At 47.3% G+C, this 18,615-nt stretch overlaps 1 protein-coding gene across 1 annotated transcript in view; it reads left to right on the top strand.

Annotated features, from left to right (window-relative positions):
• Nucleotides 1-18,615, top strand: part of CFAP77 (cilia and flagella associated protein 77) — a 57,237-nt gene that overhangs the window by 27,918 nt on the left and 10,704 nt on the right. Inside the window, exons 2-4 of the mRNA XM_053996510.1 lie at nucleotides 5,238-5,337; nucleotides 6,230-6,446; nucleotides 18,045-18,147. Of these exons, the coding sequence (XP_053852485.1) occupies nucleotides 5,238-5,337; nucleotides 6,230-6,446; nucleotides 18,045-18,147 (420 nt within the window). The remainder of the gene's footprint in view (nucleotides 1-5,237; nucleotides 5,338-6,229; nucleotides 6,447-18,044; nucleotides 18,148-18,615) is intronic.

The following is an 18,615-nucleotide window of genomic DNA, read 5'->3' as shown; positions in this document are numbered from 1 at the left end:
CATTCATTAGAAAACGCTGTTCTTTTTTTCAGTTTTGGTAATTATAAGCTGGTCTCACAGTGTTCACTTCAGGTTCAAAGTCTGACTTGCATTCATGATTTTGTGCAGATGAGAGGAAAATTATTCAGTCGCATCAAGTCTGCCCATTTTACAAGTTGGATAAAGATCATTGCTGGAGTCTTTTATGTAATGGGGTATACTCTTTCTTAAGTCTTTAATGATTAATTGTAATAGCATATCTCATGGCAATTTTCAAGACTAAAAGCTAAGTGCAAACAGTTGGAATGTGCAGTGAGTGTATCAGTGCTTCCCTGGCCTGGGGTTTCTGTGTCGGGCTCTCTGTGTGTGGCCCTTGCTTGTTGGTGTTCCAGCCCTGTTGGGAGCAAGAGAATGGCAAGGGGCTGGTGCCAGGGGTTGTGTAGGGAGAACCTGGGCTGGAAGGGCTGCCTGCCTTCTCTTGTTGTCCTCTCTAACCCAGCATGGGGGACACCTCTGCTGCTGGCCTTACACAAAATGTGGCTTCTACAGGGGAAAATCATTCAAATCCACACCTGACACTCAAAGGTTGGTGTCTAATAAGGCTGAAGCTCCTAGGGCAGGTCAGTCAGGAGCACAGGTTAGTGGAGATTGCACTTGTAGATGTACTCTGGGTTAGCAGTGTGGCTGATCAGTCTGGAGTACTTGTAAAAGGAGTTAAACTCACAGCAAGATCCTTGAGCTTTGCCATTTCTGACTCCAAGGGCAGCAGTTTGCCCAACCATCACCCTTTTCCCTGAAAAGAGAAAGATTCTTACACTGCTATAGGAGACTGGGATGATTTGGTCTCACTCTCTTCTTTCCCTAGTCCAAACTCCGTTCCCTTTGCTGTCCTGCATGGGCACACCGATTCCCTGCCTCAGTTTCCCCTTTATTACAGAGTGTTAATGCTCAGTGTCATGCTTTGAAGCTTAATAAATCAGGGATAGATCTTGTGGTCGTCCATCAAGCAAAACTTCCTTTGGCTTTGACCTTTAACGCTTATGAAAAGCTTCGAAGACAACTGCCAACTTATTATTAATAATCTTCTTGGGAGTGGAAGTTACAAGCAGTTGGCGCCAGGCAGCCCAGCAGCCACCAGCCCCTGCTAGGATTTCTTCCGCACTAACAAACCCAGATTTTTCAGGTGTGTTTTTATAACAACATTCTTGTTTTACTTTCTCACAAAAAAAAAAAAAAAAGGTAAGTTTTTCCTTCCACCTTTAAAAAAAAAAAAATCTCATCAAATTTGCCTTTCTCAAAACACTGAACATTCCCTTTCTCATCTACCTAAACCTGATGTTGAGTTACTGTCCCCCAGAGGCTTTCAGTAGCTCAGTTCTGATGTATCCCTGCACTTTGTAGCTCACTGCCTTCTTAGAGTGTAATCAAACATCAAGCTAAGTAGCAAATAAATCTCCCGATCTCATAAGCTGCACAGCAAGATCATGTAAATGCAAATGAAGGGCTTGATTTCAAGCTGTCGCGGGGGGAAGGAGGGAAAAATGCTGGGCCTTGTCACTGCAATCACTTCACTCTGCAAGTGCAGTAAATCTGCAATAATAATAGTAATGGCAGCGTGACGGGAGGCTTTACTGTACAAGGGGGTGTAATGAAAAGGGGAACAGAAGGTAGGAAGGAGGCAGGGCCTGGCAGGCTGAAAATGCACCGGCACAGAGTTTGCAGGTGTCCACAGGGCAGAGCCAGAGAGGAGGGGATGGGGCAGCTGAGTTGGAGCACAGAGGATTCATGGATTTGCCCAGCATCACCTCCCAGGGAAAGGCTGTAGAGGCAGGGATTAAAAATCCACATCTCAGTCTCTTTTTGTACCTCTCTGTGTGGACAGGTCTCCCACCTCTCTCAGTCATCTTTAGAAAATTGATGCAATGTGTGTTGCTGGGCCATGAACACCGGGGGACAGAACACAAATAAGTCTTGCAACAAAACCTGGAATCTTTAAAGATTTTGCACTTGCTTAAACCTTTGCAATGCCTCCACCTCTAGGAACAGACCCCTTTCAGAGCCTTCCTCTTCCTTCACAGCAAACATTTTCCAACACTCAAATACAAATCCAGGGCTCAAGCCCAGGGCTGCAGAGATCAGAAACTACCTGGCAAAGGCTCAGGATAACTCAGTACACCCAACAGCGCTCACTTTTCAGCCAGCCAAGGTATCCCCACTGATCAAACACCCCCAGCACTGCACCATGACCAGTGGGACCCTCCAAACCCAGCCCAGATACACCTGGTTCCACCAGAGAAATTATCATGTCCAAGGGGAAAGGATGCATCAGCCAAGCCCTTAAAGACAGTTTGAGAGAGCAAACAAAGCCTCGGCGCTCATCTCTCGTAGCCCTGAGAGGTGTTGATCTCTGCTGGGTGCTCTGGGAATGCTTCAGAATAAGGTCTAGAGCTGTCTTTTCCAAACTGGCTGGATAAACAGCATTTAGGATGCTGGATTTTCCTCACCGAGGTCGTAAAGGGAGAAAACTTGCAGAAGGTACCCAGAGAAAATTAGGACCGCCTGGGATGCAGAGGGAGACGGTTTTAATTAGAGCCAAGAGGTGGGAAATAAGGCAGAGAAATGACATCTTAATGAGGTTTAATGAAGTTGTCTGCTGATGGGCACAGCTGTCAGACAGATCTGTATTCCAGCCAAGCAGCTTTGTGACAGGCTAAACTTGAACACAGGGAATGGTGCTGGAACAGGGGGAGAAAGAAAAAAAAAATACCTTCTGCATCAACTTTGGCTCAGTTTCCCCACTGCTTTATGACAAAGCACACCTATAATGCCCCAGGACAAACAAATGAAAACAGCCCATGAGCTGGAAACAGCATTTTGCTAATTTATGAATGAGAAAGGCTGTAATTGTGGATTACACCAAGCAGGATTCATTCCTGCTACATCCTTCCCCTTCTTTGCTTTTGTAGGTAAAAGATGTTGGCAGACAACCAGAGTCCTCTGAGTTCGTTGATTTTTCTTCAGGCACAGATTCTCTCCATGTTCAACATATTGGACCAGATTTTTTTTTTAATTAATTATCCAGCACCTTCAGCTTTATTTATTCAGTGCAAAGTGACTGTAAAATGCCACCTGATCATAAAAGGAAACAGCATGCACTCATTTTGTGATGGAGTAAACACCCAACTGTGTTAACTTCAGGTGCTCTGCAGAGGGGACTCTTCAAATTCTGTGATTCCTTCCATTCTACAGAGTTCTGCACTCGAGGTCTGGAAGCTTTGCCACAGGTTACAAACCTCTCTCCTGCCCTGCAGTTTCTCAGTGATTTTTCTCCCATCTGACACACCTTTGCCACCACAGCAGATTTCTGACCTCACTTCCCTGATCCGATATCAGAACACGATCCCAGGAAAATGCCTTTTCTCACGCATCTGAGAAACATTACACCATTTCCCTTGCACACCAGTGACAATTAACCTAAAAAGTGCTGTAAATACAGGAGGAACAGATCAGCAATGAACGCTCCTTTATCACGGCTGGCAGCGCTTTGCTCCCAGCACACACGGAGTGCACACATGGTTTGTCACTGCCGGGTGGCACCGCAGCCCTGGTGGCCCTAAAACCTCACTCAGTCCCCTGGTGCTCGGGGCTGGACAGGGGACAGTCCCTCCCTGTGCTCGAGGCTCTCAGGAGGGATGTCGGGAAATGCAGCCGTGCTTGCATCACCTCACTGAGTCGATGGCTTTTTTTTTGCAACAAAGGAGCTGTAGTTTCACTCAGGGCAGGTCCCTAAAACTCATTTTCTGGGGAATTTGTGCTCCTGAGAGCTGTGGAAATGCCACACCTCCTTTAGAGGGTCACAAGTGTAAAAGTTGGAGGAATTACAAGCATATTTTAGAGACCTCAATGCAGAGTCCTCTGGAAAGGTGCCTGTTCTGGACAGGGGTTATTAACCCTCACTCTTCGGGTAAAACTGGTTCCGTGAGAGTTTTGCCTGAGCTGAGGGTGATGCAGAAGAGCACATTGGAAAGCAGCCACCAAGCTGGCAGTGTACAGGGGAGCCATGACTGCTCTGAGGCCCTGGCCAGGGTTTGCACAGTGCTGACTGGGAGTAAAAGGAACATTTTGGTGTGGACAATGCTCCTACACAAGCAGCTCCAGTGAGCTGGGTCCCTTATCAACCTGCACAGCCTGAGCCTGCCACAGTGGCGAGCTGGAGGTTGTTCATTTGCTGCTTCTTTTTCACTGTGTGAAAAGGGCTGCCTTTGATTGAGCAGCTACTGAGCCAGTGTTCACTCTGCAGTGTGATAATGGCCATCTCAATGTCAGTGTTCAGTGGTTCACCCATGAGAAGCACCAGAGTGGTATTTCAGCATTTTTATTCTCCCAAAAAGTCCTGTTAATACCTACAACACCCCAGCACTCCTAACATCCTTCCCATGGAAAATAATCTGTCCCAAAGCACCCACATCCTTCCCTCCGGGCTCCTGGGGACTCTGCTCCAGCTTTCCCTGTGCCAGGCTCTCTCCCCTTCCCTCCCTTTCAAGCAGCAATGAGGTTTCAAGACACACATCCTGCAGTGACTTCACCATGGAGATGGGAGGGTGGAGTCAAAAGGGTGAGGGGAGGTCAGTTAATCCCACAGACACCACCAGGCTGGGACTCACATGAGCTGGGGAAGAGTTCATTTGAAAACTAAATAGAAATTATGTTATTGAGCTGAAGTTCTTTTCTTTGCAGGCTCTGCTCTCCCTTCTTCATCCCCCTTCTCCTCCTCCTGCAGCATGTCTTGTGTCTTGATTATTCCCTGCCATGTGATTGTGCCTGGGGAAGTTTATGTCAGTTTTTTGGGAGGATGCACAACTTGGAAATGAAATAACTCAAAGTAAAGTTAAGACTAACTGCTGCCTCCCCAGCAGACACCACAGCTGGGCATCCCCACCAAAGGAGAGATTAACCAAACAAGAAGACTTCAAGTCCATATCTATTGAGTCAGGATCTCTATTTCCAGCAAGGCTAGGTCTCTTTGTAACTCAAAATCAAACTTGTGTGAAATTCAGCATTCTTTAGGCTTCAGCTCCTTTTTGCACTGTGACACTCACTTGTGCAGTGGGATTCAAGCCCTTGTCAAATGGACAGTCCTGGTACTTGAGGCTGTGTTCTATTACAAACTTCTGTTTTGGGGGGCTTTATTGTATCAGAAAAGGTCTTTATGCTTCTCTATTAATGTTCTATATGCTTCTCTATTCCTTTCTCTGCAGCCAGAACTTGGAAAGCCCATGAGAAACTGCTACTCCCTGCCAGGCCCTGGTTTTACCTATGGAATACACATGCACAAGAGAGATGGAGGAGTCCCTGAAGGTAGGACACTGCCCCTAAAACACAGACCTGCAACCAAGTCCTAATGCTAGCAGGAAGTCTCCTCTCCTTCCCACGGCTCTTCAATACTTCTCATCAAGCTGGAGGTGCAGAACTCCAACATTTACCCACTTTCATTAATATCACCCCAACTGGTGATCAGTGAAGTTTCTCTGTCACACTGGAAACTTTCAGAGGCTCACACAGAGCCCAAGCAGCAAGGGTGCACCTGCAAAAGGTGATGCACCTGGGCACTGTCATAACTTTGTCAGGGCTCCTGCTTTGTGTTCCCAGGGACAACTTCCCTGTAAAATCAGACATCCTGAGCAAGCCAGGGTGGAGGGTGAGAAGACATCCAATTCAGATGGGATATGGGATGCAGTGGGACAGTGTATGAAGCTCACAAAAGGAACCTTAGCCCCACAAGACCCCCATGCACGGTGCACACATGTGGCAGCAGCTCTCTGGCCAGAGAGAGCAGGCACAGACTTTCCCAGGCATTTTCCTGGGGAAGGCTGTGAGAAGATCAGAGAAAAGAATGAGAAACAATTCTTATCTTCACTTGCTGCACTTGTCATGCACATGTGGAATGTGTCACGGAGATTTGTTAACCAAAGGGTGATTTTGTGATTGGTCACTGGTGATGGTGTTTGGATTGATTGACCAATCTGGTCTGTCTGTATTGGACTGTCTGTAAGAGAGATGAGAGTTTCTAAAAGAGAATAGTATAGTATGATATAATAAATTGATTGATCAGCCTTCTGGAATCATGGAGTCAATGCTAATTATTACCCAGCTGGGGGCTTGCAGCAACACACACACACATCAATCTGCTTTCCCAAACAGGACCTAACCGAGATTTCTCCTCTTTCTCTCTATTTCCTTCCACCTCCAGCCATAGGCCACTGGGATTCAGTGAAGGCCAAGCCTCGTAAAAGGATCATGCCCCGAGACTTCGTGGCCATGGGCCGTGCGGCTGTGGATGAAGGCTGCACCACAGCCCGCCAGTTTGCTCTCTACTACAAGTACATGGACATCCGCTGCAAAGACAAGGGGATTCTCAGATATGGGGGCAAGGTGCCTCCAGGCATGACTTTTGGCAGGCCACCACGGTAAGGGGGAAGGTTTGGGCCCTCCTCAGGATGAAATTATCCCTTCCTACCCTCACACCTACATCCCTCCTCAATCCCAGCTACCACAGTCCCCAGAACAGGAGCATCCTGAACCTGGGTATGCTGAGTCACAGCATCACATCCATGTCTGATGACACTCCTGTCAGATAATCAACTACCTGAATCTAACACACGTGCCACAACACAGCCTCATTTCACCTGTAGTATTATGGGCTTGAAGCCTCTTAAAAATACCTTCAATGCCAACCCTTTAATGTAAAAGAATATGAAGAGCTGTCAGCCTGAAAACTGGCATCCCAGGGTCAGAAAATCAGAGCAACAGCATTTCTACCTGTCTGCACTGGTAGAAATACTCTGGTGGAGTTAAAGATCAGTTCATGTTCTTTGTCCTACTCTCTTTAGTTCATTGCTCTGCACTGGGCAGAAATTGGGAGTAGAGCAGGATAGAGGCAAAGAAGCTTTTCCCTGCCAGTGCAACTGCAGCACAAACCAGTGCTCAAAGCCTCTCAAAGTCCTGCTACTGCTGGAGCCCAGGGGGGTTTCTTGCTCTGTGCGGGTCTGGACCAGACATTAGGTTTTATTTTAAGAGCTAGATAATAATCACTACCAGAAAAATAACAGCTACAAATTCTAGAGAAAAGACATGATGAACAGCACCGTGTATTTTACATGATAGTAAATGGGCTTTGCATATGCAAATTGAATGGATTTTAAAATGGTATTTAATGACAATTTTCGTAGCAGACATTAACATTAATTGCATCAAAATGAAAATGTAGCATTAGCTTGCTGTTAGCTGCAAATGCCCCAGCTATAAAGCTTTATCTTTATCAGTATCAGCCCTCATCCATGTGACAGGGCTGCTCTGCAAATTGCAGGCAAAAGGGCTTTTATGTTGCAAAAGTATCCCCCAATGCAGGCCAAAATCAACATCAATTTTGCTTTATTTCTTCATAAACGGAGGTTAAATGGCTGCCTGTAAGAAGCCCGGGCATGCTTCAAAAGTTTTAAGGAAAATCTGCAGACCCCACAACGGCAGAAGTAGTGAGAAAGGGCTTTTAATTGAAAGTTATTATTCTACAACTTGCCTGCTCCTCAATAGCTACCTTTTATGCAGACTGATTGTATTTATCCCTTTACTTTAAAAGCATGTTATAGATAAAACCGAATTACTGGGATTATCAAGGAGTTGCTACAGCCATTTTGGTAAAAGTGGAAGTTTAACATGCTTTTCCATGACTGGCAAGTTAAAGAGACAAGCTTTGGTGAGCATTCCCAGGACAAGGTGATCCCTGGTCACAGCAAGACCCATCTTCCTAAAAATGACCTGGTTGTCAATGGATTTCAGTTTGGTTTGGACTCTGAGCCCTGTTTGAGTGTGATCTCAGTGCTGCTTCCTGGGAAGGTGCTCCCAAGTAAGGCACATACTTGTCTGGGGGCAGAAGAAAACGATGACAAAAGGTCTTTTTTTCACAACTCCAAGCACTTCATGTCTTTAAGAAATAACAGATCTGATCAACATCTTGGATGCAGCGAATTTTTCAGCAAGAACAGCACCTGCCTGTCATCCCCCAGACTGACAGTGTGGCTGAGGAGGCCAGAGAGCAAAGGTGCTTTCCCATGGCACTGGAAGCAGCTGGAGACACCCTGCCTGAAGATGTGGTGCTCTGGGACAGCCCAGAACCCCGGTGCAGACCCTGCCCAGTCTGCACCCACAGCCCCGTTGCAGCTCTCTGCACAGTGGGAATTGCAGCTGGTGCCAGCCCACAGCCTCGGGGCTGGGCTGCTTCCCTGGGAACCCAAATAACTCAGCAGCTGTCACAGGAATGTGGCTGGGGTCGGTGGGTAATGGGCAAGGGGCTTCTTGAGCCCTGGCAACTCATCTCCAGCCCCTCCTCAGGCCCTGGGCTGTGCTGCTAAAGGCTTCTGTCTCCTGGAGACACCAAGGTCAGGAGCTCTCCCTAGGCTCACAGGTGGAGCTCTCCTGGATCATCCCAAACAGAAACAAGCACCAAAGCTGTGGTTGCTATTAGTGCCTTGTTAATCACTGCCTGGCCCTGCTGCTGCTCTAACTCAGATCACTTGTGCCTCTGCTTTCTGCTCACGGCATGTGCAGCGTTTCACCAGGCAGCCTCAGACACTGCAGCAAGCTTTCTGAAGCTTTGAGGCCTCTTTCCTTTCTTTTCCTGGGATATTTACCTTCAAAGGTCACCCATACCCCTCTATATTCCCCCTGGGCACCTTCCAGGGGAGAGAAGCAGCGCTGCTTTTTGCTGATTCCCCCCCATTCTCTCCCTCCCTTTTCCCAGAGTAATGTTTGCTACGAATCACGTGGCCAGCTTTGTTGTGAGAGTCATAAAAAGGACATTTTTCATCTCTCCTTTTTCCTGCTCTCGCTCCCTTCTCTCTCTCAGTAGCAGACAGAGATTTATTCCTTCCCTGATGCCTGTGGCATTTGGAGCTGGGAGGGGTCAGGGGAGGCACTGATGGAACATAACAGATAATGCAGTGGTTCCCCAGGGGCTTGTCCAGCTCCAGAGCCGATCCATCAGCAGGCAGTGCTCATGCCAAGGTCAGCAGTAACGAGGATGGGGTGGGGTCCCAGCCTCCCCCGTGGGGCATCCTCCAGCCAGGCTCCAGCTTCTGAGCTCTACAAGAGCTGCCTTGTGCAACCATACTTTGCAGGAGAGGACACTGAGTGCAGGCGCTGGGCTCACAGCACACAGGCTCAGCTTCACCTCTCCCAGCCCTCCTCCCCACCACGCACAGGTCCACAGGCTCATCTTCCAAGGAAAATTCTCATCTTTGACAGTCACCTCCAGGAGCTAAACCCCATCCACGTGCTCTGTGCACAACACATTACAGAGCTGCTGAGGGTTGCTGTCCTCCCAGGTCTTTTCATTCAAAATAACCCCACAGGTGTGTCCAGCTCTCATACTCTGCAATAATGACCTTGTTTTGCCTGGAGGGCACTGAGTGGGCTAGGGTTTGATGATACTGGAGACCCAAAGGCACAGGGGGTCTGTGAAGACCTCCAGGATCTTCACTGGTGTCACTCCAGCCTGCTATTCAAGGTGCATTTGGAAACCTCAATAGGTGTCCAGACATACATTTATCCTCCTGACCACCTTTTCTGGCTGAGCTTCACTGTGCACTGAGATCAGCCAACATTAAAGGATCATTTTTGGAACGAGAAGTAAACTCAAAGATGTGGATGCTCTCTACAGCTAGATTTTAGATGCTATTGATCTGTGCAAGGTCACACAAGGAGTTTGAAGCCAGAACAGTCCAGCACACAGTCGGTACCCCGAGCACCAGTTCTGTCCCCAGGAGTGAGCAGGGCAGAGTGCACCCTCAGCATGGCCACACTGCCCAGCCCTGCCAGGAGAACAAAGCTTCCAGTCACCTCTTGGAGAGCGTCCTAAATCTGCCTGCTCCGCCCCAGAACCTATTCCTGGACACAAGGACTGCACAGACGTGCCATCCTCTGCCATCCTGCACCTGTACCTGCTCCAAACCCTGCATGGCCATAACCCTGCCTCCCACGGGCACTTGGCAGTTGGCCTGGAGGTTGGGCTGACCTTGGGTGTGCTGGCAGGATTTCCCTGGCACTCTGTCATCCCCAGGGCTCCTGCTGGCCCCCACCCCCCCAACACTGTCTGCCTTCAACTGTCCCTTTCCTGAATTTTACAGCCCATTTTCCTTCTGTCTTCATCTCCTGTCTCCAGTCCACCTCCCATTCTCTAAAACTGCTCTTAATCCTTTGGCAGCTGCTTTCATCATGTCCCTGCAGCAAACTCACCTCTCCAAAGCGTTTGGTCACTGCAATCTCTCTTCTTCAAACTTACACTTGGCCAAGGGCATCAGTTACCCAGTACCTCCTCTTTAATTGGTGTCATTTGCAACCATCCCAATCTTTCACCTTCCCTGAGAAGGGAGATTTCTATGCTCATGCTCTGCTTAGCAAGTGGCCTTTCCACCCAAAGCGTCTGTGCTGTTTGCACACAGCCAGAACAAAGTTTAGAAAGCTGCTCAAGAGGTGCTGAGGAATTTCCACTGATAGACTTATTTTTGAGGTACTTAAAGAACATTTCAGGTTGCTAATATATGGCTGTGGAAAAAAAGCTAATCTAGATGTAGACCAGCTGCAAAGATATCAAGGAAATAATGTGTTACTGGAAAAAACCCACCAGGAAAAGCTGGACAGGCAATAAAATTGAATATTAGGCAAGTGTGCATCTGACCCATGATCACTGGAAGCCAAAGAGAGTGTAAAGCCACCAAAATCCTAAAGATGAGGGCAAAAAAATTTTACAGGAAAAAAAAAAAAACAGCTGAGGACTGACAAAACCAATTGTGAAAATATAACACAGTGAGTGGAATCACTGCCAGGCTCGTGGCAACAGAGAAACGCAACCAAGTTAAAAACCACGGGACTCCCATCAGCTCAGATAATTACATATCCATCCAATCCCTCCGTGAAAGGCACTTGGTGCCTCTGCCACCATTCTCACACTGCTAAGATAAGAATTTCTGTTTCAAGAGTAGTTTTCTCCTCCTGGAAACGCTCCAGGCTGGCTGTGTGGTCGCAGAGCTCCCAGCTCACAGGGTGTAACAAAAGGACCTGTTACACCCTTCCAAAAATCCTGAGTGCACCATGAAGATGCTGATTCCCCTCCAGAGTGCTGATTTGCTTCCTGTTAGAGTTTCTGACTGCTTCAGGCTGATGGTTTAAGAGAAAATAAACAGCCAAGTCATGGTTTGACATAAGGTTCAGGTCCTGCACATCAGCCATAGAGATGGGAAGAAAAGATCTGAAGGACAGATTTAGATCCCTTATTACCAATTGATTTACACTGAATAGGAAAGTAATTTACTCTCACACAGACTGGCTGTTGTCTGTGGTTTTATCTCCATTGATTATAGCCAGATGAATAATTTCTTCCACAGTTTTACCATCTAGAGCTACTTCAGGCCACAAGTGGACCTTTTTCTTTGTCAACTTTTGCTTTTTCAGCTTGTTCAATGAAAATCCGGGTCAGGGGAGAATAATCACAGAATTCTTTCTGTGAAAACAAAGCTTTTCAGCCCTCATCAACATATTTTCCTTTCAAACAAAGTCATGTTCCCACCCAGCCAGAGAGATTCAAGCATGGGATGGAGGTCAAGGGGAAGACCTCATGGTTTGATTTCTTTTGCTCAGCATTGGAGTGGTTTTTTCTTGGTTTTTCTCTCGTTGGGATGTTTTGCATTTGTTGATGGCTGCAGACTGAGCACTGTTCACTCTCAGCCATAGATCTGGACCTCCAGGCAGAACAGCTCTGTCCCAGAATCACATCCCACCTGAGTTTCTCAGAGGATAACAGCAGATAACAGTAGACAAATCTGTTAAAGACAAACCCAAATAATCTTCAATTAAGTCAGCCAAAGGGCATCTCCAACCCTAAAATCAATGCTAGCACACAAATTCCAGCTTGTAAAGCCAGTTATTAAATAGGTAAGAGCTGGTTGGTATCTTCACTGCAAGACACACATTTCCATATGTGCTTTTAGGACCAGTGCAAGCAAACATCTCACTGGGCCTGGGAGGGAATAGTAAAGAAAATTGGTGCTCTTGTAACCATGTGTGCTCCTAAGTACAGCTATGAGCATCTGATAAATCTTTTAAAGTGCATGTTTACAATGGATTTTATTCTTTTTACTGTTCTATACATATGAGCCCTCTGAGCAAAATAACAGACCCTCTGACACTTAGAAGAAGCCACTGCCTCATTGGCTGCCCACAGTGAAATAATTTATATTGTTATTTCCTCGCCCAAATTACAAGGATTGTAAAGAAGCCTCAGAAATTCAGAGTAATCAGTGCTTTGGAGGCTCAGATCCCGCAGCTGCCACACGGGTGGCAACTATTGCAACTGAGAGTTTTGCCAGCCCAAAGACTGCAAAAAAAAATTGGTCCCTGAGTGTTTTCTACCAATTTTTCTCTTGTTATTTTCTTCAATAGTTAATGGAAAGTGAGGACAAGTGGAGATCACTTAAAAATGATCTTTTGGGCCTCTCCATGGGTTTATTGCCAGGACCTATTTAGAGAAGCATAAAGCTGTAAGGGGGCTGTATATTCCACAAGCTGTTTAGGAAAACGAGGAGCCTTTGGACTCACACCCAGCTCATTTTGCCATGTCTCCCTCTCCTCACAAACACACCCACACACGTGTGTGCAGGGACTCCTAGCTGCTAATTGAATTCACTCTTATAAAAGCCTTAACAAATTGTAAGTGACCTTTTATACAAATTTCAAAGTCAAGGATTCACCACTAACTGCACATCCCTTGTCTGCCATTCACTGTTATGCAAAACCCACAAACAATTAAAAGAAATAATGAAGAGCCCAGCGGCCCTCTTTCCTAATTAGCTGCAGGAGGCAGTGCTGGGGAGTGTGGTTAAGTGCTTCAATTACCTCGACCCTCCTCGCAGCCCTTGTTAGAAGAGACAGGTCCGCGGGCCAAAGGGGAACAATTAAGGCGAGGCAGAGCCCGCAGTTTGCAGGGGGATGCCGGGGCCGTGCCGGCTCTCGCACAAGAGCCAGAGCTGTAATCATACCCCAGCTTCCTGCTGGGCTACACAGAGACAAATTAATGGCAGATAGATTGCTACCTGCAGCCCATCAGTAACCAGGGAGGTAGGAGGCAGTACAGCACTACAAGGGAGCCATAACCTGAATTTCCCTCTGCTCTCAGCCCCCTTTTAGGGCAGAGGGACCTGAGCACTAATACCTTGCTGCTGCCTACATTGGGGTACCCCAGAGCCCCAGACAGAATCACAGACCCCAGCTTGAGCTTTATTTGCTGAAGTTAATACTGGTGGTAGCTGCCCCAAGGAGCCCCACAGTCCAGAGGTGCTGGAGACCAAACTGTTCCCCAGTAAGAAACAGGTTGGACTCGATCTTGAAGGTCTTTTCCAACCCTAATGGTTCTATAAGAAACCAACCTGAGCTGGTGGGAACTGGTTCTGCTGGGAGATTCTGTTCTGCATGGACACTTCTCTCACAGGACAAATCCTTCCCAGCATGAAGACACAAGTAAAGAATATAGAAGTGGTGCCCCTGTAGCTATCTCCCCTGGGGACTGAAGGCCCCAAAGACAGATCCTGACTGTGCAGCAAGAGCACATCTTAGGTGGAAGGACAGCAACAAGAACTAAATCCCCCTGTAACCTCATTAACCTTTCAAGGAAGGGTTAAAGTTTCAGTGTAGGCAGTGGTGCAGCAACACAATTTTAATGTCACAGGCATGGACAAATCCCATTCTGTGATGGATCTGTTGCATAAGCAGCCGTGCAGGGCCAGATTCTGCTGCCTGGAAGCTGCCACTGGGATTGGAGCAGTGCTCTGGGCAGAGCCCAAAGAGCCACTGCCTGCACCCATCCTCCCTGCTGCAGCCAGTCCTGAGCAGCAGCAGGAAAAGCACTGCCCTGGCTGCAGAGCCACACACAAACCCCACGGGCTGAGCTCTGCACTGAAATATTTACGTGCTTTTGAATTATACAATTCAAAAAGGGGAAAAAAAAAAAGCACTCGCAAGTCAAGTTTTTACCCTTTTGCAACAGAACTTAGCAATCAAATTGATTGCACCTTTCAAGCTGGTGTAAGCCCCCTTCCTGAGCAAAGTCCTTTGCATTCACTTTAGCCAAGCACCTTTTTTTGCAGCTGATATATAAACCTTTGAAAATAAGTTTGAGGGGAGACTGACAACCTTGAAACCTCAAGAGCAGCATGGCATTGACGGGCGCAGCTCCCTGAGCTGAGTATTATAGATAGATTTTAATTTCATTTTAACAAAATAGCTGTCTCCAGTGGAAGAAGCATCAAGAGCTAAATGAGGACCCGTCTTGAGCTGAATCACGTTGAACAGACCTCGGCACTGTCATTGATTTTCTGGGAAGAAAAAAAATGCCTCTGGCTACTAAACCAAATTAGTAGTCACTGATGACCAATTATTTTGCCCCACTGTGGACAGGGAGGCGTACTAAAATTCCAGTTTGTCAGACCCAAGGCTCTCTTCTCAAACGCCTTTCAACAAGCGTGTACCAAAAATCTCTCAGATGGTTCTGACGCCTTCCTGTTTTCGGCAACTTCTCCTTCTCCAAAGTTTTAATGAGCTGCTGCTCTGAGGACAGCCTGCCACAAAGTGAGCCCTTCCCTGCACGCTGGAGCACTATTTGGCATCGGCACAAATCACAGCTGTCAGGATTTATACACACATACACAAAAAAAGTGTCAGCCTAATGTTTGCAAATTATAATTACCATTTCTCTTGCATGTCCCTGGTGCCTTCATTTCAGATAAATCCCAGCTCTGAGGTATCAGCTGCAAAGCACTGAAGGCTCATATTGAATGGAATAGATTTAACTAGTTTGTAGCTCATTTAAGGCCTACACTGTTTTATTTTAATATTGTTAATACTTTATTATACTTTTTAACACTGTTTTCACAGTAAAATAGCCTATTAGGAGGCTGCAGCTTCTTTTCCAGAGGATGTCTGGCAGACTAGAATTCCACATTGTATAACCAAGTTAGCAGATGCTTGTCATTTCAGTTGAAAATAGGTCTGTACCCTGACTCTTGAAAGTAAATTAGAGAGATTCTTTTAAAGAGACAGGAACTGTTTCAGGGATAATAGTTTTGAAAATGTGCACAGATAAATTTTAAAATATTTAGGAAATGTCAGCATTAGAAGTAGCTCCAACTATTTGACTATAAAAGGAAGCAGATGAGTATTTTTTCCCTACAATTATAAATAATTTGTTACATCCTATCAGAACTTCTTTGCCTTTCCTTTCTGTGGCAGGGTGCTTGTGCCAAAACAAGGAGATCTGAGTTACTGTGAAGGAGATGGGTTTTAATGTGCAATAAGCATTTCCAGAAGATGCTTCCCCTGCTCTCCCCACAACATCTGCAGACAGCAGCAGCAAAATCCTCCCTGTTCGGAGCGACATCTGGGCAGGGTGACAAAAGGAAAGGGAACACACAAGCCATTGATCCCTGTCCTTACGTAACACTAAGGCAAAAGGACATTTTCCCAAAGGCCAGCTGCAAGAAAAGGCTGTCACATTGCCAAGCAGCACCGATATTGGGGCCAAATTCCCCATCCCTCTGCTGAGATCAGGCTTTGACCTACAAAGGAAAAGCCACCTCGCTGAGATCTCTCCAGTCACCTTAAAGAGGTGTTCCCTGATGTCCCCTGCTCTTCCCCACTCTCTCAGGGTTTCTCTCAAAGGAGGAAAGGCCAGGTGAAGCCTCACATCCTACAGCCCCACCAGGGCTTATATATAACTGAGTACACGAGTCATTCCCACCGATTTGAGAGGCAGTTCATGCGTGCATCATTCCAGGCATGGTTCTATACTTTGCTGGATCAGGACTTAAATGTGATTAATCACACGGCAGGGAAGGATCTCTGAAGAGCATCAACCCAAATGTGTCCTTTCAAGCATTTACTTACAAGCCAGCTGTGGACTATCAGTCACCAACTGGCTGGTCCACTGGAGATGGTAAAAGTCACCTCCATAGAGATGGGAAAACACATTCAACTTCAAAAAAGACCCCAAAAATCAATAATCAAAGGCTACACACAAAGGCTTAGTGCTTTCCTGCATCCCTCCCTGCTAGTCCTGCACACCAGGAAAGCTCCTGCCTTGGAGAGCAAAGGGACAGCAGCAAACAAGCAATGCTCACCGTGTGCTTGTGTCAGGAACACCAACATTTACACCACACTACAAGACTGGAGACCCAAACAGATAATAACACACTTTACCACTGGTTTGCTACATCTTTTAACCTTTTAAATATCCTGCCCAGCTCTGATCAGCATGAAATGCCAAAGTGGAAGGGAAGGAGAGGAAAGAAGAGGGGACAAAGGGTAAATGTCAGCGTTGCCTTTGGCACTGGGTGTCTCCAGATAACGTCTGGAGCAGCAGAGCTGATTTGCAAGCAAAGGCTTGAAAAGCCCTGCAGCATGTGATCTATGAAACAGGAGGCCTGCAGAAGGATGTCTCCTCTGATATGAATGTCCCCTTGGGATGGATATTGCTGGATTGCACATCCAGCATCATTAGAAAACACAACCATAGATTAGGCTGTTTTGAAGCATGTGGTGTGAAATAATTAAGTAATAAAAGTCACCACGGGGGTGAAGGAACAAGAAACAGAAGAGTTACTATTTGCATACAGGCTGCTGGCGCCCTCAGTGATCATCAAGGATTCTCCAGGCTGCTAAAAGCTGGCAGCTGTCAATTCTGGACCCACTCCTGCCACAAACCGTGAAGCACCAGCTCACTCTGTGACATGTGGGCTCTTTGCAGAAACAGGTGGAGCTGGTGGCCCAAAAGCAGCTCAGCAGCTACCCCAAGCTACCCCAGTGTCCTGCAGTTGATCTGCACAGGCAGGAACAGCAGTGCCTCTGCTATGGGAGCTGCAGCTGAGGGCTCTGCAGGCTACAGGTGGGAGCAGAGCTAGAGGTGAGAGCTCCACAGTCATCAGCTGCTGCCAAGATGGGAAAAGTCCCTCCTTAGCAAGGTGTGCAAGGACAAGGACCAATAGAACTTGAGCTTGAGGTCCTTCATCACCTTCAAGTGTTTGCTTCTAGGGGAAAGGAATAGCAGCAGAATTATGGGAATTACTGATTTGCTGTCCCTGCCATTGCCAGGTCTGCCTCCCATGGTGGCTGATGAAGAATCCTCACTTGCAAGGAGCAAGACTCAACAATTTCAGGCTACAGCTCTGCCACAAGCTGGTCAGGTTAATGCCACCTCAGAGAGCTGAATGGGACACTGGCCAACAAGCAACTGCCTTTTTAGTCTTTTCTAGAACCTGGGTCATGTGCAGCTCCTCCCCTCTGCTGTCTCCTCCTTGCTCCCTGAAATCCTCTTTCAAGGGGCAAATACAGCTGCTCTGTGCAGCTGAGGCACCAGACCAGGGCTCAGCATTTCAGCTCCTCTTTCTGCTGCAGACACCTGACCATCTGCACTGGATCCATTTTTAGCCCTATTCAGGCTGCTTAGGACAGCACTTACTCCTCTCACCATCCATCATTGCACACTTGCAGCCTTTGGTGCACCACACCAGAGAGATTTCAATAGCAAAAGCAGTGTTATTTCAGCAAAGCACACTTGGCACCCAGGGGTTCTTCCCCTGGAGGGATTCCAGCCAGAGCTGCTCCACTGGGTACCACCTGGGAAATGCTCTCCTGAAGCTCTAGCAGGGCCCAAAGTTGAGCTGCAGCCTGTGGTGCCCCATGGTCCTTCCAGCACACCAGGGCTCAGACAGAGCTGCTGAAACCTGCCCTGTAAAAGGCTGTACAATTATTCCAGTTCTGGGGAATGCCCTGGCATGGGTTACCACAGGTGTGTGCAGGCTGTGGTGTGTTCACTGCAAATGATTGTGGGTTTGAGGTTTCCTGAGGAGGAGAGAGCCTTTCCCAGTGTGAGGCTTTGTGTTCTCACCAGTCACTTTTCAGGAGCAGAGATGTGAGCCAGCACGAGGAGGCAAAGATTACATTGGTGTCTTTTCAATGTTTTCCAGGCCTTCCACTCCCTTTTTTGACCTCATGCAACACAGATACAAGGAACTGTGGATGGAGGAGCAGAGAGCCCGGACTGTTGTCCAGCACGTGGTGAAGAAAAAGGTGGGAATAGCCCAGTAAAGCTTTCCCCTGATGTGCACAGCACTACTGGGCACAACCCCCCACTGTCCTACCCCACAAGGGACAAATGGGCTGCTCCCAGCCCTGGGAAGGGCTCTCAGCTGGGAAAACCTCCCCCTGGCTACTACAAGGCTGATGAAGCCTAACAAAGATGAGCATCCCCCTGCCATCCCCCCACAGGCTGTCCTTTGGACATCAGCTCTGCTCAGGGTACCTGTGACAGTGGCCACAACAAAGGAACAACCAGCAAATGCTGAAAGGACAGCCCCAGCCCTGGGCCTGGCATGGTGTGGTTGATGCAGCACCCACAGCAGCTGTTGGAGTGTAAGGCTGTGCTGTTAAACACACCAACATTGTAATATCATTTAAAAGCAGCCAATGACTGTTTTATTAGTTAATGGCGCAAAGAAGAGTCGGGCTAATATGGTATTGACCAATTTCAATGGGCTT

This window comes from Vidua macroura, chromosome 21, assembly GCF_024509145.1.
Source record: "Vidua macroura isolate BioBank_ID:100142 chromosome 21, ASM2450914v1, whole genome shotgun sequence".
NCBI lineage: Eukaryota > Metazoa > Chordata > Aves > Passeriformes > Viduidae > Vidua > Vidua macroura.
Note: the sequence above shows the minus strand (reverse complement) of the source record. Positions and strands in the feature narration are given on the sequence as shown.